A 25,151-nucleotide genomic window follows, 5' to 3' on the forward strand; every position below is an offset into this window, starting at 1 on the left:
AGGTGCAGCCGATTGTTTTGGTATTTTTTTCGCGGCCGCTTGGTATATTAGAGCGACCACACCGCGGTCATACTGAGTACTACTAACAACATTTTACGCCACCACATACACAAATTCTGCGGCTGAATTTGCGAAAAATTGCAGATTGCTGATTGCAGGACGCATGGAGAACGGTGTGGAAAACGGTGCCCTGGCCGAGGGCGAGCCGGTGGATGAGGTGGGCGAGAACCAGGTTGTGAGCAGCTCCGACGGCGAGGGTGACGGCGATGTCGATGGTGATGGCGAAGAGGAGGGGCAGGTGCTACAGCATCAGCAGCAGCAGCAGCCGTCGTCGCCGCCGCCGCCGTCGCAGCCGCAAATAACAAACGATTGCGAGCGGGAGTTGGAGGGAGAACATGCACTATCCGCGTCGGATGCAATTAATACCAACAACTCGGACGCCGGACCACCGCCCTTGGACAGGACGACGGCGCCAGTCGTCGCTATGCTGGAGGATAACCTGTGCGACAAAGATGTGGACAGTGACGCTGGTGACGACGACAACGACGATGAGGTGAGCACGCTCAGAAACAGACTCCATATCGGTGACTATAATACATGCATAATACACTTCCAGGCCAAGGAGAACTACGAGGGCTTCAATGGCACGGGACGCACGGTCACCTTACAGACGCTGATGGCCGCAAATGTACTGCAGCCGGGCCAGGGCCTGATGACGATCGAATACCTGGGTCAGAAGTTTGTCGGAGATCTGCTTTCCGACGGCAAGATCAAATCCCATGAGACTGAGACTATTTTCCTGACGCCCAGCGCCTGGGCCATGCATTGCAAGCGGATTATCAATCCGGAGAAGAAGAGCGGCTGCGGCTGGGCCTCGGTCAAGTACAAGGGCAAAAAGCTGGATGCCTACAAGAACACGTATCTTCGGAAATGTGCCCTCCAAAAGGAGACGCCGCTCGATGACTGTGACCTTGGTATGTATCTGCTACCTGCTGCATTTCAAGATCGTTGCTGATTCCTTTGTAACTGCAGATGCCGAACGCAAGTCAGAGTCCCCGGAAATTGTGGTCAAGCGAACTGTCTTTGCCCACAATACCGTAGCCAATCGCAACATAGTTCAGTGAGTAAATCTGGAAAAGGGTTATATCTAAGGATTTTGGGTGGTTTCTAAAAAGAAGATATTTATCCTTTGTGCCTTTTAATTAACTGAATCAATCATATTTTATTCCACAGTGACGCCAACATGCTCATTGAGTCCGTTCCCTTCTCGTCTGTGGGTAAACTGCAGCCCTTCCTAATTACAATCAATTCCTCTGCCCTTCTACTGGCAGACTTCCACTGTCATTTGACGGTGCGCGAGGTTTGCGGCTATCTGGGCGGAACCTGGGACATGAACACGCATAGTGAGTCCGGCTCGGTTTGAGTTCTAATCTACATAAGCAATCCCTTTAATGTTCTATGTATCCTCAGCTCTATCCATTACAAAGACATATCCTTGCCGGAGCACACGCTTCGATCGCCAGAGGGCTGGCGAAGTGGAACGTGACATACAGAAGATGATGATCCAGGATCAGTTGCTGTTGGTGGGATGGTATCACTCACATCCCAAATTCCAGGCTGAACCGACGCTGCGCGACTGCGACTCCCAGCTGGACTATCAGATACGGATGCGTGGTGCCAGCGATCTCACCTATACGCCGTGTGTTTCCCTGATTATATGTAAGTATTAATGGAATTGTTGGCAAACGTCAAGAGAAATCACTGATGATCATCAATCTTTTTTTTCAGCTCCCTATTACGATGAGAATCCAACGCTCGAGTCGGTGGTCAAGTGCATTTGGATTGTGCCGCCCAACGAGAACCGGCAATCGATGGAATATGGTCGGCCTATGCTGATGCAATACTCTGTGCTGCCGGACAAGGAGATACCTGAGGAGGTGCGCTCCGAGATACAGTTGTGTGTGGACTACTACACCCAGTACAGGAGCGAGGTAGTCAAGTTCCGACACATCTACAACAACGACGTCACCTACAACGAAAAGCTAAAGAACACGCTGTACCCGAAGTTTCCCTCCAAGCAGAGCGACAAGGCGCTGTGGAACTGGATCTGCGCTGTCCTCGATTGCGAGCAAGAGGATGACTTCATACCGCCCAAGACCATCAAGATCATTGACAATGACGAGCTGGAAGTGAAGGAGGAGGATAAGCCCGTTGTTCTCATGGACATAGGCAACGATGTGAAGATGACGGCCCCCAAGGAGGAGTTATTCAGTGAGGCAGTCAACGCTTTGGAGGAGAGTGCACGCAAGGCGGAGGAGGAGTCCACTGCTCAGGCCGAGCAGAAGGCCAGCGAGCTGAAGGTGATGTCGCTCCAGGAGCAGCTCTGCATGCCTTCCGGCTTGAATATGAATCCGGTGCGAATGCTCTCCCCACTTGCCACACCGAATCCCACGAGCCATCCGTCGGTGCTGCCCAATCTGGTGGCTCCAACATTGCCACCGGCTGCCGCCAGCCAGCAGCTGCTGCCTCCACAGCTGGCGCCAACGGCTGCCGCTCCACCAGCCATCCCACCAGTTTCAACGACTCCGGCTCTGTCGTCTGCTTTGAGCGCCTCGCCACGCGACAGTCCAATCACCATACAGTCGAACTCCGCCAGCCCGGCCAAGTTTGAAGTTCCGGTACGGGCGTCCCCATCGCCGGCCAAGTCGGACACCTCGTCGCACGCCTCCACCTCCCGTACCCGGAATTCGCCAGCGCCCAGTCCCGGCAAGTTTAGCGTAAGCGACATCGCCCGAAACAGTCCCAGCATCACGCCCAACAAGTACGAAGCGGCTGCGGCCGCCCTGGTGCCTCCAGCAGCCGCCTGTCTGCCCACAGCCAACGATCTAATGGCTGCCAGCTTGGCCCAGTTGGCGGGACAGCTGCCACCGAACTTCCTTCAGGCAGATCTGGCAGCGCTCTTCCAGCAGCAGCGGAAAGATTACGGCAGCTCTTCGCTCAACCAACTGGCCGCAGCGGCTGCCAAGGTGGGCGGCTCCAAGCAAGGTAATGCCACATCTGCCGCCAGTTTGAGTGATCCGAATGTGGCAGCTGCAGTGGCTGCTTACTCGAACAGCTTCAACATGCCGTTGCCCACAGGAGGCGGAGGAGGAGGTGGCGGTAGCAATAGCAATGCCCACAACAACAGCAAGTCCAAGGCTGAGCGGTCATCGAAGTCCTCGTCGTCATCGTCCTCCTCAAACTCAAGTTCGACATCAAATTCGTATAAAACGAAACTTATGAAGGAGCTGGACGAGCTGAAGAACGATCCGCTAAAGATGAGCGAGCTCATCCGCTCGCCAGAGTATGCAGCCCTGCTTCTTCAGCAAGCGGAAGCACTAGGCGCCACCACCTTGGGTACTCTGGGATTCGGCTCGGACTATAGTTATTTGACAGGAGCTGGACTGGGTGTACCCACCGCCAACACTCTGACGGGCGGTCAACCGTCAAACTCTTCGTCTGGCAAGTCATCGAAATCCTCGCCAGCGGCTGCGGCAGCTGCTGCCCTCAGTGCGGACTATAACAACTTGATCCAGGCCTCCAAACTGCTCGGCTACGACTCCTACATGCAGCAGAGCAAGCAGAGTAACGACCTTAATGCGTTCCTGCAGCAGCAGATGGCAGCCGTTGCGGCTGCCTCTATTCCGCCGCCTCCCCAGGCTACCGCAAGTAGCAGTTCCAATAGTAGTTCATCCAAGAAACAACAGCAACAGTTGCAGCAGCAGCAGCAACAACAGCAGCAACAGCAGGCTGCTGCTCAGGCGGATTACACGGCCTTGTTGCAGACCTACACCAAGTTGTTTGACCCTAACAATCAATTTGCTGCGGCAATGGCGTCTAACAAGCACATGGCTGGAGCCCACAATGAGCTCTCCGCACTGCTCTCCTCGGGAGTGGGCATGTCCGGAGGCGGTGGTGGAGGTGGTGGCGGTGGAGGATCAAAGCAGAAACAGAAGCAGAACCAGAACGACATTCAGAGCGACATGCTCAACCAGCTACTGCAACTGGAAAAGCAGGACTCAGAGATAAAGGCGCTACTGTATCGTCAAAATAAGGCAGCTGCCGATCTGGATGCCCTGTTCGCCACTCCCACGGGGGGTGTGGTAGGAGCTGGGCCCTCTGCGAATGCCATGAAGTCTGGGGGCTCTTCGAGCGGAGCAGGAGCCAGTGGCCTTGCATCGCCGTCATCGCTGTCTAATCCAGCTGCATACTACAATGCGTTGGCACAGGAAAAGATGCAGGACTATGCTGCCTTCTTCCAGCAGCAACATGGCAAATATGGCATTCCCGATCCACTCTCGAAGACCACACTGGCGGCCAATAACATGTTCATGTCGCCATCGGCCTTGTTCAAGATCCAGCAGGAGTCTCTGTCAGCTATGATGATGAAGCCACCCAAATCTACGACGCCTTCATCGGCGCGAACCCGGGAGTCCTCGGCCTCACCGGCTTTGGAACGGTTGACGCCCACCAAGTCTGCAAACAGTGGAGGAGGAGGAGGTGGCGGCAATAGCGGCAGCAACTCCAACTCCGCCGGCAAGTACAACTTTAGTGCCGTGGACCTGGCCATTTCCAGTGTTCCCTCGAATACGCCCTCGCCGGCGCCATCTGATGGCAGTAGCAGCTCCTCGCATCGGCGGCCCTCACCGGATCTGAGTCGTCTCTATGGAGAGCTAGCTCCACCGGGAGCCCTTGGATTGCCCAAGAAGCGCATGGAATTCGCATCGGTAGCGGATTTGGCTGCTCCGCCGCCGGCAAAGATGCCCAAGAACAGCATGGGCGATGACATCTTGAACTTGTCGCATGACTAAAATCGCCGGACCGGAATGATGGCACACTCCAATCCTTGCCAGAGGGCAGTAGAAGTCGCAGTATTTCCCCCAAAAGCATCAATTTCCATGCGTAATGCAAACAAAGCGTAGCATCTCCATTAACGTACCAGTGTCCGTCATTTTAATCGCCCAATCAGTATATATTTCCGGATAAATATTTTATACTATCTTTCCATTTTTGTATTTAAGTTAACTTCTTTTTTTTGCCAAGTGTAAAGTCCATCAAAGATCTGAATTATGATCGTACACGAATTAATTATATTTTCATATATTTTCTACATGACAGACAGATCAGATATGCCGTGCATATCTCAATCGAAACGCACTCATTATGATCCGTAAGGAATTTTTTTCAGTCCTACGAGTGAATCTCCGCTTTTACTCACCCTACTCACGAGCGCTGTATGTCCTTAAATGTTTAATTTAATGTATACTCGTACTAATTTAGGTTTAATTACCGCATAAAAAGTACTTTAAGTATTTTAATACAGACAGAGCACACACATCAACTGTATTGTATTGTATTGCCTACACCACATTAACTATAACTTTGAATCTTTGCCGCAATAAATTACACAACTAGTTACTTAGTTTACAATATCTCATGGGTTTTGACTATATTTTGATTAATTTGAGATGGATAAGAAGGATACTGAATATTATTTGGTGTAATATATACCGAAAAGAAAACTGTGATATTCAGTTCGGACTAGGTATACCCCATTTGATTCACTTATAAACCTGTAGAACCGCTATGCTAACTATATCACGTATGCCTCTCCAGAGGTTCTCAGTGGTGTGATTTAGTCTTGGTAACAAAATCAAAACAATCCGCACGCATCAACAACAAATCTGGGGGCAGGGCAGGTGTTTATCTCTCGTCGTATCACACTTTTAGGGGACTGGCTACTAGTTTCTCCGGCCAGTATTCAAAACACTCGCTATCCGGACTGGATATAAATAGAGGTTGCCTCTAAGCGATGAACTTCAGTGCTAGTTTCAACCGCCGGAGGATCAGACATGTCGCAATACAAGGTAAACGTTTTATTAAATATCGGAAATTGGATATCAAAGTGTAAAGTGTTTATCTGGAAAAACAATATCAAAGAATTTGAATGTTGTTTATTATATTAGTGTTTCATATGTGATAATAATAAGTGATTAGTTACAAAATCATTTTTCAAAATGCAGTTCTTTAAATTTGAATACATGTAGTTTTCTGTGAAATCTGAATAATCTGTCGCGTGCCTAGGTCTTTAGTCTTTAGTAGTGTTAAAAACAAGTTTCCAACTGGAATAATTTTATAATCTTATGCCGGTTTATTTAGTTCAGGGTTTTGCTTGTTTTTATTTAAGATCTACATTTCTATTTTAGATCTTAATTATGCAAATATACAAACAGCTTTCTTGGACAAGATATCTTTATGGTATGTGATATTATCTATCATGAAATATATCTTATCAGTGTCTATGCTGTTAGAAGTTTCTATCATGTTTTCTGTATAATAAAAAATAATACCATATTTTGAGAAAGAAAAACAATAAAATAAAATAAATACAATATATGATTATAATTATGATATAAACCGGTTTTATTTTATCTATATTTCTAACTTTTCTGTAGGAACTCCTAATCAGGGAAACATAATGCATATCTGTTCTCCCATTTTTAGTATCTCTCTGGCTTTGGGTCTAATTTCTCCTCCGAGGACGAGCGGTATCCCAACTCTTTGCCAGTGGGCCAGAACTCCCCACAGGTGTGTCCTTATAAGCTCTATGCCGAGCAGCTATCGGGAAGCGCTTTCACAGCTCCCAGGACCGAGAATGCCCGGACTTGGCTCTACCGGAAGCTGCCCTCGGCAGTGCATCTGCCATTCCAGCCCTTCAACGGAGCCACTTACTTTAGACAGAACTGGGATGAACAGCCCCCCAATCCAAATCAGGTGAATAGCTATACTCTTTTGATTATGTTGATCACTAATTTGTTTTATAATTTTGTCTTCAGCTGCGCTGGAAACCCTTTGATCTGCCATCAAAGGATGGCAAATCAGTGAACTTTGTGGAAGGCTTGCATACGGTTTGCGGTGCAGGGGATTCCCGAACTCGTCATGGTCTTGCAGTTCATATTTACTCCTGCAATAGCTCCATGGATTCATCGGCTTTCTATAATAGTGATGGGGATTTCTTGATTGGTAAGGATATATATATATAAACACCAACTGAGATGAAGAATTAATATGGTTAATTACTTGCAGTGCCGCAGCAAGGAGTTTTGGATATAACTACAGAGATGGGAAGGATGACAGTGGCCCCCAATGAGATTTGCGTTATTCCTCAGGGCATTCGATTTGCTGTGGCTGTGGATTCTCCTTCCAGGTGGGTTAATATATAAAATTAATTGGGATTTATAGTTTTTAGAAAAAAGTATTTTTAGAGGCTACATACTGGAGGTCTATGATGGACACTTTGTGTTGCCGGATCTAGGACCCATTGGTGCTAATGGCTTGGCCAATCCCAGGGATTTTGAAACACCTGTGGCCTGGTTCAATGATCAGCCCGTTAAAGGTAAATATATGCTTTTAAATTAAACAAAAATTGTTATTATCAACCTTAAATACCTGGCATAGACTTCCAGGTAATCTCCAAATTCCAGGGTAGTCTTTTTGTGGCCAGGCAGAACCATAGCGTCTTTGATGTGGTGGCCTGGCATGGCAACTATGTGCCCTACAAGTATGATCTGTCCAAGTTCATGGTGATCAACTCGGTTAGCTTTGATCACTGCGATCCCAGCATCTTCACCGTACTCACCTGTTCGAGCTTGAGACCTGGAACAGCCATTGCCGACTTTGTGATATTTCCGCCACGTTGGTCCGTCCAGGAGCACACCTTCCGCCCGCCATATTACCATAGTGAGCTGTGATTGAATTAAGAAAGTTAATGCCACGAAACTAATGATTCTATACTTTCTATAGGAAACTGCATGAGCGAATTCATGGGCCTGATCTTGGGTAAGTACGAGGCCAAGGAGGATGGCTTTGCCGCCGGTGGAGCCACTCTACACTCGATGATGACTCCCCATGGACCGGATGTCAAGTGCTTTGAGGGTGCATCGAGTGCCAAGCTGGTGCCAGAACGCATTGCTGAGGGAACTCAGGTATGTATAGATATATTTATATACATTTTTTTTTAAATATTAATTTATATTTTTTACAGGCCTTTATGTTTGAATCTTCTCTGAGTCTGGCCGTGACCAAGTGGGGTGAGGAAACCTGCCAAAAGCTGGACGCAGCTTATTACGAATGCTGGCAGAACTTGAAGGAACATTTCCAAAATGTTGAATTATAATATAATAAATAAGTTAAGTCTATAAAGTCACTTAATAAACACCCAATTGATTTTTATTTAAAACGTTGTTATTATTTCTCTTATTTGTATACAACACAAATTTAAACAAAAACAAAATGGGGGTTGTATAAAAAAGTAATTGAAGTATTGAAGATTAGGAGAACCATAAACCATGTACAGCAAATTACAATTTGATTTTAAACATACAATTATTTTCCATTGCAAATATTTAATTTCAACCAAATAAAATCCTTTTACTGGTTCTTTTATCCCAAAAGGATTTTCTAATTGATATTATCGACTTTTATTTACTTTATGTAACATTTATCAACCAGACACTAGATTTCCAAGTACATATCGCACTCTTTTAAATGCATAAACATTAATGGACGCCAATGGATATAACTCCAGCTCGATATACATATCTCTAAGCTCCTAATTCCTAACTCAATAGAATAGAATCCTTATAGTCTAAACGTAATGCTCGGAGCGGAGCGTGGACTTCGATTATTGAACACTTGGCTGCTATTCAGCCGGCAGACACACAAATGGTTACAATTGACCTGGGCTGGTTCAGAAACCTGGACCTTGGGGAACTCTGGAGTGTCGTGGGTACTGGTCACATTGTCATCGGATCGGCGGCTATATAGACATTTGGTGGCACAATTACAGGATCCCAATCTATAGTTCTTCGGAGCCGGACTGCAGTATTGATGCAGTGAGTGCTCCAGACTAGCTCTTTCCATCGAGCAGTAGCTGTCCAGTGTGTCCACGGTGCTGATGAGATCGGGTGCAAGCTCGGTTTGCTGGCGATTGGTCAGCCAATAAGTTCGCATGTCACCTTTGCCCTAAGACACACAGGATATGTAGAACCTTTTATCTCCTAAACAAGACCTGCATCTTATCTCACCTTGATGCTAGTAATGCCGCGTTCGATGCAGACGTAGCCGCCAATGGACTGCAGAAGCTGGAAGGTAGCCTCCGAGATGTGAATCTTCATGGAATCGCCGGTGCTCTCCATTCGGGAAGCTGTGTTCACAGTGTCCCCGAACAGGCAGTATCTGGGCATCTGATTTGAAAGGATGATATCCTAGATTGTTTAATGAACTGATCAATTAATCTGTTCCTTACCTTTTGACCCACAACGCCTGCTGCACATGGTCCGGAATGAACTCCAATTCTTAGCTGAACGGTTTCGGTGGGCTTGTGCCTTATCTTGAGATTCCCCACCTTCTCCAGGAGGTGAAGTGCCAGAGAGGCAATCTCTCCTGCATGCCGATTGCCATTCGGCAGGGGTAATCCGGATACAACCATATAAGCATCGCCAATTGTCTCAACCTGACGAGTATTAATAAGCATATAAATATATCTGATTATATTCGATATGTTAATAACCTTATAGACATCGTAGTTGGATATGATGGCATCGCAGCACGTGTACCATTCGTTGAGCATCTCCACCACCTGGAAAGGGGTGCTGGTGGTGCAGAGTTCGGTGAAACCCACAATGTCACTGAATAATATCGTTACACAGTCGAAGCACTCGGCCTCTACAGGATCCCCACGCTTAAGGAGCTCAGCTACAGGTCTGGAAAATGTAGAAATTTACAGTAATACTAATTAATAATAAATTAATAAAACGAATACCTGGGCAGCATTTGGTATAGAAGCATATCGGTTTTTTTCTTCTCTTCATACAGTAAATTAGTTCGTTCCTGGACAAGGCCCTCCAAATTGTAAGCATATTTCTCCATAATAGAAAGCATATTGTCAAATATATTGGGCTTCCTAAAGAATGAATATAATTTAACCAATTAACAATTACTTATTAATTAGTTCTTACAAGCCAGCCTGCAGCTCCTTTAAATGCATTCGAACCAGTCTAATGTCTGGCCTCGCCTCCGGATCCTCATCCCAGCACTGGCACAAGCATTTACGGACATAGTCCGGTATGTCCAAGTGGGTGTGAGTCAGGGCCGGTCGAAAGACGCCGTGCTGCAGCAGTTCCGGACACTTGACAAACTGGATTATTTCTGCAGGGAAAACAATACGTTTGAGTAAAATCATTTTAAATTATTCAAGTGCCCAGTGTCAGACCTTCATTCGTGTAGGCCGTTTCCCCCCATGGCCCCTTGTGTCCAATCATCTCGTAGAGGAGTATGCCAAAGGAATATACGTCCCCCTTCTGGGAGCCACGTCCTGGCCGGTAGGCATCCCTCAAAAGCTCCGGCGCCATGCAGAGGGCACGTTTCACTTCCAGTTCATTCCTGCGAATATCACATTAATAGAATATATATATATTTGATAGTGGAGGAGAAGCATCCTGGCTGGCAAAAGGACTTGGGATTTTTACATAAGTATAAAAGAAGTTATATATATAGGATTTAATTAAACTAACTTGTTGGGTTCCTCTTGGCCCGCTTTAAGTTCGTGCAAGCCAAATTCAGAGATTTGGCAAACCCAACGGGAATCAATGAGACAGTTACTGGATCGAAGATTGCCATGGGATATTATCTCCGAGTCATGGAGGTAAATCATGCCCTTTAGGATATCCGAGACTAGTGAGGAGATGAACATATGATCCAAATGTAGATCCTCGTTGGCCAGCACATCCTCCAAGCTACCGCGAGCACAGTAAGTGGTGAATATGATCACAGATCCATGATCGGTGGAGGCACCAATGAAGTTGATGATATTCTCATGGCGTACCTATTTATGTAAAAAAAGCTATATTCTTTTCTTTACTATAATTAATTACTTCCATTACCTCTCTCATTAATTTCAGTTCCTTACGAATGGATCTGGTTATGTCTACACTTTTCTTGTGAATCTTTTTCATGGCCACAATGTTGCCACGAAAGAGAGCTAATTATAAAATATAATAAATCCTTTAAAATATATAATCTATCTTTATAATAGGACTTACCTATATTTGTAAAAGATCGCTTGTTGGGTTCACCCACCACAAGAATGCTTTGACGACAGATTTGGAACTGAAACATTGTTTGCAAGAATTAAAAATAAAATTAAATTAGTAATAAAATGTATATATTATTATATTCCCCCATTGATACCTACAATATTCTTATTACTAGGGTTATTGTACTCTCCGAGATTAATAACAGTCACCTCCTTCATATCCACCTTCCACAGCAGTCCTGCCAATGTTTGTTCATATCGATAATGCCTGAAAAAAGTTGGGAATATTATAAGAAATCAAGTTGAAGACTATATTTGAATACTACTTGATGAGCAGAGCAAGAGCCACGACAACGACAAGGGCACATAAGGGTCCGGTAACCAGATAGCGCCAATCCAGTTTCTTTCGGGGACAAATTTCGCCGTGAAAACCACAAATGGGTTCTGCCAAAGGAGGACGACCATTTAGCCATTGGATGGGTCTGTCATTTCTTATATAGCGGAATTCCTAGGGATTAATTTATTGATAGTTAAACAAAATTATTATAAATTAATGTCCATCAACTCACTGGAATAAGAGAGTGCTTGTCGTAGGCAAAAAACCCCACAGGTTGCATTGACATCTTGGCCAGAGATCCACTTGAGGAGCCACTGCCCACATCGTTTTGTAGGGTGATGATGGTGAAATTTCCCTCGGCATCACCGTTTGAATCTATGTAGACCTGTAAAAGTGGAAGAAAAGATTTATAACTCATTATGAGTTATTTGAAATTCATTTTAAAATAAATTTTAAACGAATATTTAGGCTATACTCACATCAAATCCTTGTATGGAATGATAGGATCTATTAAAGATGTGACTCATTACCAGATTTCCATCGTATATATCGCCACCAAGTTGCAAGACTTCTGTTATGGCTCGAACATAGATCATTACACTGTCATAGAGATGTAAACCATATATGGGCACCTAGCAAAATCATTAAAGTTGTAAGAGACTAACATATTTCTTTTTTTTATTTAATTTCTGTTTCAATCTAACTTCCTACCGATATGTTGTCAAAGACCCGCTGATGATATGGCACCAGAAATGGAGTCTTTCGGGCATAGTCCTTGATTTTCGAACAAATATCGCTGCAAGCGTAAAGGTATTAAAATTAATACAACTGGGCTTTAGTTACCATTTTAAATATGTAATATACATGCAAATTTTTAACACAACAAACTGAATATAACAGAAATTAAATATTTATTTTTATTTGCCGTGATTTCCTAATTATTTTGTATAACAATATATAAAACAAGAACAGAAACTGATTTTTAATTATATTCCCTTCGCCCAAAGCCTGATTAATTGCTATTAATTTTATGACCTAAACATGCAAACTAGTTTTACTCAAAGTAAAATAAAAGAGATATATTGGGAAAATAATTAGATTTAAGATTGGTTAGAAAGACGCAACGAAAATACGCACAGTTAGAGAGATAACTAAGAGTCAGATAAATTACCGAATATGGGGATTTTGTGGATATGTCATGCTTATTTTTATAACTGAACGAAATGAGATTTTGTCCAGTGATTTGCTCTTTTCTTTTCTAATATAAGGATCTAAATAATCTGGAATAGATGGTGCATGCATTAGCAGTCTATACCGAACTATCGATCTGCAATATTCACTTACTACGTTCCATAATGTTAACCCTTCGATTGGAGTCATAGATCTCGTCATCCACCGAAACCACAACGTAATCTCCGCTCTCTAGAAGCCTCCGATTCTGAAGACCTCTCACAAAGTCCACCATGGCAATATGCTCACCAATGAACACATAGACTGTTTATGGATATTTAATTAAATACAGATTAGTTCCTATTTTACAGTGCGATTTATAATAGTTGCAAGAAAATAAGAAGTCCAAGACAGAGCAGAACAAACCGTACATCCATGAACCTGCTTGAGAAACTCTGTTCTTAATGAACTTAAAACTAATGAAATTTTGTGACTTTATTTTAAATTTTATAAATACAGAGTTGGTTGTCTTATAAACCGCACTGTATACTATTTAAATCTTACTGCGCGTGGTTGAATAAGTCTCCTCTATAATTTTATCAATCTGCGAAAGTGTTTTCGTCGTCGGTATATAGTCTGAAATGTACTTGAAGTGACTGATGGTAAAATTTCTGGCTTCTGCCAGTTCCTGTATCAAAAAGTAGACAAGTTTAATAGAATTGAAGAATTTTTATCAACTTACCTGAATGGCTCGGGCAACATCCGATCCCCAAACAGGCTTCGAGCTCACAACTATGGCGAATTTCTTCCAATGAAAAGCGTTTAGCAAACTGATTACACTCTTTGAGACCTTGGAATGTATTTTCTTGTAATTTTAAATTCATAATAATGTAAGTATTTAAATTACCTTCGAAGCTGGAGCCAGAGTTCTGGCAAAGGTGTGAAAAGTGCTTTTGTTGGAGACTATTGAATCGGAGCATTTCTAAAGGAATGAAAATGATAAAGAAAATGTTAAATATATAAAAGAGAATATTTTTTTACGATATTTAGAGGTGTATTCTATCTAAATTAAATGTTCTTTCATTTTGTTCTATGTGCAATATAGAATTTTTTTACAGAAAGGTGTAAATAAGAAGGGGTTAAAAAGCATAAAACCCCGCAGGATAAACCCAAGATGTCAGTCATATGAGACGAGCTTAAGTATCCAAGTGGTGACCCAGATTTTGCGTAATGGATTTACTCACAAAGGACAGCATCGGGGTGTTCCAGGCGGAGGCCAGCAGCGCCTCCGTAGTGCAGCTCTCATCCGGACCGATGAAGGCGGCCACTCCAGCCTCCCTCATCTGTGTCATTGCCCTGGAAACGAAACGGTAATCAGAGCAGAGCGATTTGGAGGACCAAAGGTTACGCGGCACGGGCTCAGTAATTGAAGGAGTTACCTCAACGGCTTGACACGATAGGCACTCGTCTTGTGGCCAATGTCAACGGGCTTAAAGGCCAGCTTCCTGCCCGGCAACAGGTTTGGATTTTTGTTCACATCCTCAATGGCCAGTGGAAGTCCTCCTAGCGTCACCTTGAAGTACATTAATCAGATTTAAAGTCAGTATTAATTTGTGTGCAATTAGAGGTGTGACGGAGTCGGATGACCTTTCGTTTGTGGATAGAGACCTCAATTTATGCATGTTATGCCAGCGGTAAAGGACTCAAGGTAAATCAAAACAAAGCGAAAGCAAAACAAACTAGGGTATCCTTCCGCTTCATAGTGGCAAGGGAAAACTTTGGTATGTCTCATAAATAAATTTCTGGTGTAAAGGTACCCAGGAACTCTACCGTTCAAGACACTTAATTAAAAAAATAATAAATCCATTATAATTTAGATTGCTTGATGTCTATTTATATACGAAATCCGGCTATTGAAAGCTTAAAATAGTGATACTAAGCCTTATTTTAGTTACATTTGATATTAAAAAAATTGGTAATTTGCTCTTCATTTGCTTAGGTAACTATTCGTATGAGCTCAAACCCGTTCAGTGCATTGATCCTCTGGGCGTAATCGATTAGCTCCGGGTCCACGGCTCGGACACGGCGATAACGTTTCAGCTGACGATTGATATTTACGGCCAATAATAAGCTGGCCACGGTTAGGAAGAGCAGACAGCACCAGAAGCAAACGGCCAGCATGGTTAACATCCTGAAGTTGACACCTCCAACTCCGTAGCCACTCTCCACCTTGTAAAACGGGAAGCGGATCAGACCATCGCCCACCCGTATCAGCCAGGGCAGGAACATCAAGGAAGCACTACAATCCCACACGGTCAGGCTGGCATTTCGAATTTTGCACAGGAACTCGTCGAGGCAGCCATCAACTTGAAAGTAGACCAATCCGTATCCATGGAACAGGGCGCTCATCGCACATCCCGATAATAAGGGACTATAAATCAGATCACTCAGCTTGTAATCAATATGGGTCCGGGCCAGGGTGCTCATGAGGGCCGCAGGTAGCTCAATTTTGAAGACAATTCGGATCATCGACATCATCAATGCAATTTGCATCGTAGCGAATAACCAGATGCGGGGATGACGCTTCACCGACCGGTAAATAGAACTAAGCATGGTGCCACTAAAAATTTTGATACTTCCAAGAAATACAAAAAATGAATACCTGAAAGTGAATACCAGATTTATAAAGAAGAGACTACCTTAAAAATACGAATTTTAATATTTCCTAGCATCAAATCAGATTGAAAATGCAATTTGTACCCAAAAGTTCAAGGCAATCTGAACTAAGTATGAATAATAATAATAATAGAAAGAATTTGAAGTTTAATTTTGGTTCTTTCTTAGATTTTATTTTTATCTTTTATTTAAAGGAAAAAAATTGTAACTTTTAAAGTTTTTATCATATTTTTATCAAATTTGATTCACAGCTACCTATTATTATTATTGTAGAATTTCGTTTTTAGTTTTATGAAAATCGGAATACTATATACATAATATAACTGCTAGAGAAAAGGTTGTTACGTGTAGAGGATCAGTAAGAATCTTTCAACGATAAGTTACAAGAACAGTAAGTAACTATGATCAGTAAGTATCTATGACAAGTAAGTATCTATGATCAATAATTAACTTTGAACACTAATAAACAATGACTTGCAACATTCGTAACACAACACATTTCTGAGACTTGGCCGGCAGCAGTCACTTCGTTCCGGGGATGTTAGAACCAGTTGGGAATCATATGTACTGATGTGCGAGATTTGTTTTGGAACAAATTTAAGATATTTGACTGAAACTATGGCGTTATTTTTCTATATAATTTTACTAATATATAATTCGGAACATAGCGAATCGGTGGACTATATGTATACATATATATATAGCTGACATAGGAACAATCGGACGATTTATAGAACTATGATTAGTAATTAACAATGATCAGTCGTTAAGCAGTAAATAACTCTGAACAGTAAGTATCTATGACCAGTAAGTAACTTTGAACAGTGAATATCTATGACCAGTAAGTAACTCTGAACAGTGAGTATCTATGACCAGTAAGTCAGTATGATCAATAAGTATCTATGACCAGTAATTAACTCTGAACAGTGAGTATCTATGCCCAGTAAGTAACTATGATCGATAAGTATCTATGACCAGTAAGCATTTATGCTCAGTTACTAACTTTGAACACTAGTAAACAATGACTTGCAACTTTTGAAACACAACACATATCTGATACTTGGCCGGCAGCAGTCACTTCGTTCCGGGGATGTTAGAACCAGTTGGGAATCATATTTACAGATGTGCGAGATTTGTTTTGGAACAAACTTAAGCTATTTGACTAAAACTATGGAGTTATTTTTCTATATAATTTTACTAATATATAATTCGGAGCTTCGCGAATCGGTTGACTATATATACATATATATAGCTGACATAGGAACAATCGGACGATTTATAGAACTATGATTAGTAATTAACAATGATCAGTAGTTAAGCAGTAAATAACTCTGAACAGTGAGTATCTATGACCAGTAAGTAACTCTGAACAGTGAGTATCTATGACCAGTAAGTCAGTATGATCAATAAGTATCTATGACCAGTAAGCATTTATGCTCAGTTACTAACTTTGAACACTAGTAAACAATGACTTGCAACTTTTCAAACACAACACATATCTGATACTAGGCCGGCAGCAGTCACTTCGTTCCGGGGATGTTAAAACCAGTTGGGAATCATATGTACTGATGTGCGAGATTTGTTTTGGAACAAATTTAAGATATTTGACTGAAACTATGGCGTTATTTTTCTATATAATTTTACTAATATATAATTCGGAACATAGCGAATCGGTGGACTATATGTATACATATATATATAGCTGACATAGGAACAATCGGACGATTTATAGAACTATGATTAGTAATTAACAATGATCAGTCGTTAAGCAGTAAATAACTCTGAACAGTAAGTCTATATGAATATTAAGTTACTCTGAAACGTAAGTATCTATAGGCAATTAAAAATTTTAACTATAGGTAGTTCAAAACTAAAGTTATATATATTATCTTTGAGTGAAGTTGGAGTTATTGAGATTTATTATTTTTGTCTTAAGCTCAGGCATAATAGGCATAATAAAAAATTGCAGAATAAAGAAGACTTCAGGAAATTATCCTGTTGACTTTTATATACGTATATATGTATACTTTCCATAAAAAACGATTTAAACATGACAAGCGACTTAAATCCATGGGAACAAAGAGTTCATTAACTGAGTACGTAATGCTCTTATTAACCCATATTACCAAGAATCGATTCATAATTAAAGCAATGCCGAAATCGTTAATTAAAGGATGCTTTATTTAAGAAATTGCGCAGCAATGTGTGTCTTTTTTTGTGAGAGAAATTAATGGTGGGGAATACGGCAGAGACAGGAAATGTAGCAGACACTTGGATCAAATTTGGTAGTAAGTCTTTAAAGAAAATTTCTGATTTTAATGTATTTTATTTAATTCGAAACAATTGCAGAATATAATAAGAAAATCATATTAAATATATATGTATATTAATCAATATTTTAAAATTGTCTCCTGTCTTTAAATCAACCCTTTTCACACATCCTAGCTATTCAAATGTTCCCGGTAAATAAGTTTTATTAAAAAATGTCCCCCGAAGCTTCTCTTTATCTCTATCTATACTATATACAATATCTCAGCCATGTGCATTTGACATTTAATAAAATAAAAAGCGAACTGTATGTGTAATCAATGGCTTTGATTTGTCTTTTCTTTACTTTACAAACTTTGGGTTTATAAACTTTTTAGCTCAAGGTATTTATGAACACTGTAGCTTCATTTAACTTAAATAAACAATTTTAAATGCAATTTCCTTTAGCCAAAAGCTTGGAATTTAATGGAAAAACATAATTTTAAATGCAATTTCCTCCAGACAAAATTTATTGAAAGTCTTAAAGTAATAAAACAAAGGATACTCTTACTTGTTCCATCCTCATATTACATATTCATATTTAATGAATAAATATTTTCATTAAGTTGGCTGGCAACTAATTAACAATTAGTTTACTTGGTAGTTACTGTTTTTTGAATCTCATGAGATTCCTTCTGGCAAAGTTTTTAAAGAATATTGCTGCCTTCCCTTACTCTTAATTTATGAGGAAAAAGCTAAATGTTAATATGTATGTCTGCCGGTGAATCAAGGGAGCAGCTGTCATAGATAGCAACATCAAAAATGAGTCCTTTAAAGTATTGAAATTAAAAATGAGATTCAGGGGATAAGAAAATAAATGTTGACTCTGTGAAAAGGCTGGATATATTTTGTAAATATCAAATGAACACGACATCTACCTGAAATTTAAACGACATCGTTTTCTGAGTAATATAACTTTATCCACAGGTGAATTAAATAAAAATTTTGGGATTAAGGGAAGTCAAAGAAAAGATTTTAATGCCAACAGGTTGAATTTATTTCCTAGGCAGCGTATTTAAATTGTGATAATTCTATAATTATGGGCTATGGGCTTCCGCATATTGCTAAAAAAAATTGCCAGGACATCAATGGATTTAATTAAACACTTAAATTTAGCTTAAGCGTTGTCAGTGGTAATGCTCTAAGATACCAAATGCCTTAAAATAAAGATTAATTTAATAAATTATACATTTCAAGGATTCATAAAAGTTTTAGGATTAATTTAGACCAGGACAAATAAAATTTAAGAAATCGACGCTTAAACTTTTTTTATACGATTTCTTAAAAGTCAATGGCTCTTATCAACAAAAGAATAATTAAAATTTCTAGAGTGCGGGATACCGAAAATTAAAAGGAGGGCAGAAATAATTTCCGTGGGGTGTCAAATCAATTAAATTTTTTTCTGAACCATTCAGGGTTCCTCATATAAAAAGAAAAAAAATATGTTTTAATATATATATAATCCGCGCTGGCTGCTGGACACAGAAACAAATGTTTCACGAACTTTGTTTTTACTTATTTATTATTTTCATTGATGTTTTTATGACCACAATTACAACATGTTTTTGTGACAGCAACATTATAAATTGAAAGCTTTGCTTAATTATTATTAATTGCAATAAATATACAGCAAATGGTTTGTATAATTAGTGCTTGTTTATTACAAATTGAAATTAGAAATAAATCCATGAATGCATTTAATTAAAAAGAGACTTTAGTAGGGTATAAATTAATGAGTTAAATCTTTTTATTTCTTGTATGAATTCCCTTAAGGGCAAGTTAAGCAGAAATGATTTGACAAAATGGTGAAAATATTAATTAAAATCACAAAAGAAGAAGCAAATTAAACGATAGCTTGACTTACTGCTTATTAATGTTGATAAATAAATGTGAAGAATCCTAAATTGTATTTTTTTTCAGGATACAACCAATTTAATTGGTTATTTTGTGAACAATGCTAATGGCTCCGCCAGCTGCCAATTCAAAAAGAGTCAACAGATCTAAATTATTTTCATATATTGATATCACTCAATAAAATCATTCTTCCCTATGCACACAAATCCCTCACGAACCCTTGTCACATATCTATGTCCCTCTGAATATATTTCCTGATCTCTCCTTTTTCGCCATTTATATTCAACAGAAGTGCAAGGACATTGGCTTTGGCTCTGGCTTTTGCCAAATTGATGAGACCGAACAGGACTTCTGATGGATTTGCTGTTGAGCTTCTTTTTTTTTGCTTAGTCAGTCAGGCTGTTAAGTGAGAAAAATGGTGAGTTGTCCCATCGAAATACACTACCTCTTAAACCTCTTTGTTATGTTGTTGTTTTGGTTCCAATTAAATCAGATTCTTTATAAATATAGGATGAGTTCAAGAGATTGAATCGACTTACAGAGCTATCAATGGACTCTGTAAAAGCAGCAGTTATCTCTATTATTCTTTATTTTCCATCACATGACCACATGACCGATGTCAATTCAATTCACAATACGTCAAGAAAATCAAAACAAGATGAGAAAGGAGTTTCCGGAAACTATAATGAATTTGGTATACTCTAAGGGTGGCTTTTAATCTAATTGAAATGATTATAAATTAAATAACAATAGTTTATAACAAAATTGGCATTAAAGATAAGTAAGATGGCTTTATAAATTATGGTACACAATATTCAAAAAAAAATATTTTCGATACCTTTTAAATATGATTTTTAAAAGCAATTTCTGTTGCTCATCTGATAATCATTTTTCCAAATTAGAAATCAATTTATATGGTCTAAAATACTACAAAGAACTGCAATGAATTATTTTATAGAATACTTTAGGATATCGTTCAATTGATTTTAAATATCAACTTCTCTAGCAACTCCATAATTTTAAATTCTATGATTTAAGGTCTATTTAATATGCACTCTGTGTATGTAAACATCGAAAAAATATGCCAGATTCTAAGGGTATTCGATTAAATGCCTCAAGGGACGATGTTTGATGGGGGGCCAGCGCAATCATTCCCAAATCATTTGGCTGTCCTACAGGCTGAGCTATAAATTCCATGATATTTTTGGGACAGCATGCGTTGACTTATGGCCCAAATGAGGCAGCCATTAGAATTGCAAATGTGACATCTCGATGTATTATGCATGCACATACACAATTAATACAGCACGCAGTTTACAATTATTAACGCAAGATTTTTTCTATAATTTGCGTGGGATCTTTACAAGGTAGACATTTAAGAGGACGTAGGGGGATCTGTGCTACTCACCCGCATTTGAGAGTATTCCGCGAGGAATCCAATATTTATTGTGTCCGACAGACGACGAGTGGAACCACCAGGCATGGAGGCCAAAGGATTGCTCCCCTGACGGCCCAGAAGGACGAAGATGCAACAGAATGCAGCGGCAACAGAGGCTGACATCCTTAACGGCATCCTCGATGGCAATAAAGTTTTATTTTGCACTCAACTGACACTGACACCGAACAGGATCTCCGTGAAATCCGGCCTTATAATCTGACACCTACACCGACTTTCGTTTGCTGCGTTTTAATGGATGCGGAGGACTCTCACATGGTCACGGACGAGAGTCATTTGTTTACTCAAATCTCGTTTTCGTATCCGTATCCGTTGCTATCCCAACAGGTGTGCGTGCATCTGAACCTGAAGTTTAAGCTTGGTCTATACTCCGTTTCCGTGGCACTCGAACTCGGTCGTAGTCCGTCGCAGACTGAGGCTGTTCGTGGCGACGTATCCTTGCTTTTATAGCCTTCGTGCTTCGTGTCCTTCTGCGGAATTCGTTTCGTTCCGGCTGGGAAATACACAAAGTGGGCGGTGTTTTTCTTTCAGAAGGGGGTTACGCCAAAATTAAGTGGTCTATGAATGACAAAATCATCAGAGCCTGGGGATCACGAGAGCAGGACAAGTGGGCAGTCGGGTCAGCAACATTCCCCCATTCCTGCTCTTAAGCCCATTGCCGTTGGTCAGTTCGACAGGATGCTAAGGACTTTGTTTATTTGTTTCCCGTCAGCAGGCCAAAAATCATTCGGATTTTTCGGTTTTTAAATTTGTGACCCAATGATGGTGATGTCTTGGGTCACAGGTTAGTTACCCTCCTGTTATCGTCTCATCCAGGCAATTTTCATTCGCAAATTGCAATCATACTTTGACATGAAATCCGTCTGTCAGTCAATTATGGGGATAATCTGTTGTTTTCTCTATGCGATGACGAAACTGGCTTTCTGGTTACTATAGGAAAAAGGAACGCTATGGGTCAAGGATCATTGAAATGGCTGAAGGACTTCCGAGTTTCTATAAAATAATTCATGTTGTTTTGTGCGATGCCTCTTAAAAGGAAGTTACATGATTTTGGAGATTAGCCTTTACATTTCACAGAATATATTAATATTAAAACAAAATAAAGAATAAATCATTCCCAAAGAACACCCTTTATTTATTTGCGTTGCAGGATTTCAAGGCCTGCGTTTTTGGGCACCTCTGTACATAGAAATCTAAGTTTACCACAACATTGAGGGTTGATGGGATTTTCTAACCGGAAATCGGAATGCAAATGCAAATCCTTTGGTTAGCATTCCCCTTTAAAAAAAGTCCTGTTCTAGAGGACACCACAGACTTTCATGTCAACACATTAGCATTAATTGCGTTGTACTTTTATTTGCAATTGTCATGGGCTTGCATTTCTAATTGAATTTTTTACTTAGGCCCATCAAATAGCTTCTCACCTAACTTGTTAGCCATTTCGCACTCGCATTTGCTTGGCACCTGACTTGGGTTTCTATTTTCAATTGCCAGGCGGAGAGCCTTCATGGCTGGATAAGATAATTTGCAACTGAACACCACTTTCCCAAAAAAGGTACTCAATAAGCAAGGCAGTGCGGTTCATAATGATAAAACGGGAGGAAAATTAAGTGAAATAAATGGATTCTTTATAAAAATTTAAATAAGGATTCCTTAGCTGATATTTAAAACAATTTTTGTAACCAAATGATGTCTATAATCTATACTAATAAATGCCATTTCAGGGTATTATAATGTCAGGAGCTTAAAAAGCAATGAAGGAATCATTTCCGACCCTATAAATCTTGATAAGCATCGATAGCCGAGACGATAGCTAGCTATATTTTAAAGCAAAACAATTAATTTGATTTTTCAAAAAAAGATAAGGGGTTAAAGTTTCGTTAAAGTTTTCGAAAATTGGAAAAAAAAAATTTTTTTAATGAGTTTGCAGGTTTATTAACCTGCTAAAAATGAACATAGAACATAGTTATGAAGGATTTTCTACTGCAAGGGTATAGAAAATTCAGTGACAAGTAGCTTTCTTTCTTGTTATTATTATTTAACTTACTATTAAATAATTTAATTAAATGGGAATTGTAAAGGACGATTTAAAGTTAAGGTTGATATAAATCTCTTTAATCTATAACAAATATATACAGAAAGACCAAAGATCCAGAAACAGAAAATTATACATCATCAAAGGTTTTATATTACTGTAACGCAGTGTTCCCGTGCACTTATTCATTTACCATTCCCATAATAAGGCATTCCTATTTTCTTGATCACTGTAAAGGTCCAAGTTCAATTTCAATTCTAGGCTTAGGAATTTGATTCCAGTTGAGCCGACGATACACGTAAGCTGATTGAAATGAAAATGTAATTTTAAACTCTTGTCCTGGGGACTCCCTTCTGGTTACTCCTTTGTCCCGGCCAAAACCATGACAATTCAGATTGCCGTATGAGTTGCTCCGTTTGCATATAACAATACATTCGACAAATGTCTTGGATACTGCCATCGAGATGAAGATGAAGTTTCCTGGGCCGTGAATTATGCATTGAATAGAGTATAAATGAAGCCAGGACATGCGGAAACGGATCCAGCCACGGCACATTTAAATGCATCTGCTTAAGTTCAACTGAATGTTTTATTTGAAAGTCATTTTAACATAAATTCATATTCGAAATAAAACCCACCGTACTCACAAATGGCGGAATTTAAATTTTATTATTTTTGGATTTGCTGTCCTACTCCCATTTTATTTTTGTGATTTCCTGGGAATCCATTTAGTGACACGAAATTTGCATATAAAAAGTCAAAGTTTAACAGTGAAATTGCGGGGAAAAAAACTTTTTTCCCATTGTTGAGTATTTCCCATTGAAAATATGTACAATAAATCTCTTTAAAGATTAACACCCGCTGTCAGAAATGACTGATGCGGAATTTAAGGTGGCGATTCAAGGATAAGCCAGGAGTGTAAATAAAAAAATATTTGAGCCTATACTTCCGAGCAGTTCTAGCTCAAAATGGCAAACAATTTTCCTCGGGTCATTTGTTGACTTTATTTACATAAGGCCAGAGTGTTTTTTCTAAAATGCATTAAAAATTGAAGATTGATTTTTACAAAATATAAACATTTTAAACCTAAATAAACTTAAAGTATCACATTCAGTTGAATTTCTTGTTGTTTAAGATTATTTATTATTTATATATATATTTGTATTCTAGTTTATTAATAGATATTTTTATATGCCAATTATTTGGGTAAATTAATATTTTCCAAATATCATAACTAAGCCAAAAATGCATTAATTTTAATTCGGAGGGCTTTCCTATGTTAGTTTCTAATAGGTTTACAAATCTGCATATTCAGTTTAAAATCTCAAATTTTTAGCAATTTTGGAACATTTTAACGATGTATCCCCTTATCTTTTTTTGAAAAAAATCGAAAAAAATTTATTTTCTTTAAAATATAGCTAGATGGACTTTCCTTTTATTACTGATCAGGAATATATATGATTTATGGGGTCGGAAATGACTCTTTCACTGGGTTTTAAGCTTCGGACTAATATTATAATACTCTGAAGGAGCATAATATTTTTGCAGTTCATAAACCATCTAAAGGTTGAGAGATCAATATCCTAAGTAATGTATAACTAAGTTAGGCCGTTAACTTTGAGTATACATATAATGTATATTATAAATATAATGCTTTATCACTTTAAATTAAATAAAGTTGACCATGGTAATAAAGGAATGAATTAAAAAATTGATGAAAAGCTGATCCCTGACATCTTCTATATATGTATGTATGTATGTATATGATATAATAGTCATGGTTAAGACTTACCGCAGTTGAGGACACGTGTTATCATCTAGGTGAGCTCCTTCCCGGTTATCCACAAGTATTCCATTGGTCAGGTGATATTCTCGGTGTTGAAGTTCATCACTGTCACTATCACTATCACCGTAGATGTTAACAGGTGGGGGGCCCCGCACAGACTAAGGGCAGCGCGGCCGAATGTGCCTCTATTTATAGTCCCAGAGAGAAGAGAACAGAGAAAGTGAGAGCGAGAGAGCAAGAGACTGGCAGAGTGGGAAAGAGGTGCCTCTAGAGATGCACAGAGAGAGATAGACATAGCAAAAACGAAAGAGAGGGTGGGAGTGTGAGAGTAAGTGGCAGAGGGCCAGTGATGCATATTCCTCTCCATTTAACAATTGTTTTTATTGAATCTATATA

General features: G+C 39.9%; 4 protein-coding genes across 5 annotated transcripts; 2 read left to right on the top strand and 2 right to left on the bottom strand.

The window, feature by feature from the left end:
* Positions 1-23: 23 nt before the first annotated feature.
* On the top strand, positions 24-5,471 carry LOC110183176 (MPN domain-containing protein CG4751). The gene is made up of 6 exons (XM_020951368.2): positions 24-553; positions 617-974; positions 1,033-1,120; positions 1,234-1,403; positions 1,471-1,719; positions 1,789-5,471. The coding sequence occupies exons 1-6, from the start codon at positions 164-166 to the stop codon at positions 4,848-4,850; spliced, it is 4,317 nt and encodes a 1,438-aa protein (XP_020807027.2). The 5' UTR covers positions 24-163; the 3' UTR covers positions 4,851-5,471.
* A 313-nt stretch (positions 5,472-5,784) lies between these two features.
* On the top strand, positions 5,785-8,278 carry hgo (homogentisate 1,2-dioxygenase). Its single transcript, XM_020951360.2, has 8 exons — positions 5,785-5,906; positions 6,544-6,813; positions 6,876-7,062; positions 7,126-7,246; positions 7,305-7,435; positions 7,498-7,779; positions 7,843-8,024; positions 8,084-8,278. The coding sequence occupies exons 1-8, from the start codon at positions 5,892-5,894 to the stop codon at positions 8,213-8,215; spliced, it is 1,320 nt and encodes a 439-aa protein (XP_020807019.2). The 5' UTR covers positions 5,785-5,891; the 3' UTR covers positions 8,216-8,278.
* On the bottom strand, positions 8,243-24,915 carry Gyc32E (Guanylyl cyclase at 32E). Of its 2 annotated transcripts, XM_086831066.1 has the most exons (24): positions 24,762-24,915; positions 20,887-21,882; positions 14,081-14,214; positions 13,886-13,997; positions 13,549-13,623; positions 13,384-13,491; positions 13,206-13,329; positions 12,816-12,965; positions 12,643-12,751; positions 12,183-12,267; positions 11,951-12,103; positions 11,704-11,856; positions 11,461-11,642; positions 11,294-11,402; positions 11,142-11,208; positions 10,983-11,080; positions 10,614-10,924; positions 10,313-10,482; positions 10,059-10,248; positions 9,863-10,003; positions 9,611-9,803; positions 9,347-9,553; positions 9,126-9,284; positions 8,243-9,063 (listed from the first exon to the last, which is right to left on the bottom strand). In XM_086831066.1, the coding sequence occupies exons 2-24, from the start codon at positions 21,049-21,051 to the stop codon at positions 8,680-8,682; spliced, it is 3,579 nt and encodes a 1,192-aa protein (XP_086687192.1). In that variant the 5' UTR covers positions 21,052-21,882; positions 24,762-24,915; the 3' UTR covers positions 8,243-8,679. The 2 variants fall into 2 exon arrangements, with proteins under 2 accessions (XP_086687192.1, XP_086687193.1); XM_086831067.1 differs by lacking the exons at positions 12,643-12,751; positions 13,206-13,329; positions 13,384-13,491; ... (3 more) ...; positions 20,887-21,882; positions 24,762-24,915 and having other exon boundaries at positions 12,816-12,861.
* Positions 14,508-15,416, bottom strand: LOC110183152 (uncharacterized). The gene has a single exon (XM_020951342.2). It carries the CDS (start codon positions 15,252-15,254, stop codon positions 14,637-14,639), a length of 618 nt encoding a protein of 205 aa, XP_020807001.2. The 5' UTR covers positions 15,255-15,416; the 3' UTR covers positions 14,508-14,636.
* Positions 24,916-25,151: the final 236 nt, after the last annotated feature.

The sequence above is a fragment of the Drosophila serrata genome, unplaced genomic scaffold, assembly GCF_035046125.1.
Source record: "Drosophila serrata isolate PLE 108 unplaced genomic scaffold, ASM3504612v1 contig_240, whole genome shotgun sequence".
Taxonomy (NCBI): domain Eukaryota; kingdom Metazoa; phylum Arthropoda; class Insecta; order Diptera; family Drosophilidae; genus Drosophila; species Drosophila serrata.

Coding starts and splice junctions, on each gene's coding strand:
- LOC110183152 (XM_020951342.2), bottom strand. CDS start 15,254: ATGCTTAGTTCTATTTACCGGTCGGTGAAGCGTCATCCCCGCATCTGG.
- hgo (XM_020951360.2), top strand. Junction 6,814..6,875: donor AGCCCCCCAATCCAAATCAG/GTGAATAGCTAT, acceptor TTTTGTCTTCAG/CTGCGCTGGAAACCCTTTGA. Junction 8,025..8,083: donor GCATTGCTGAGGGAACTCAG/GTATGTATAGAT, acceptor TATTTTTTACAG/GCCTTTATGTTTGAATCTTC.
- Gyc32E (XM_086831066.1), bottom strand. CDS start 21,051: ATGCCGTTAAGGATGTCAGCCTCTGTTGCCGCTGCATTCTGTTGCATC. Junction 13,330..13,383: donor ATGTTGCCCGAGCCATTCAG/GTAAGTTGATAA, acceptor TTTTTGATACAG/GAACTGGCAGAAGCCAGAAA. Junction 11,209..11,293: donor ACCCTAGTAATAAGAATATT/GTAGGTATCAAT, acceptor ACAATGTTTCAG/TTCCAAATCTGTCGTCAAAG.
- LOC110183176 (XM_020951368.2), top strand. CDS start 164: ATGGAGAACGGTGTGGAAAACGGTGCCCTGGCCGAGGGCGAGCCGGTG. Junction 1,121..1,233: donor GCCAATCGCAACATAGTTCA/GTGAGTAAATCT, acceptor TTTATTCCACAG/TGACGCCAACATGCTCATTG. Junction 1,720..1,788: donor GTGTGTTTCCCTGATTATAT/GTAAGTATTAAT, acceptor CTTTTTTTTCAG/CTCCCTATTACGATGAGAAT.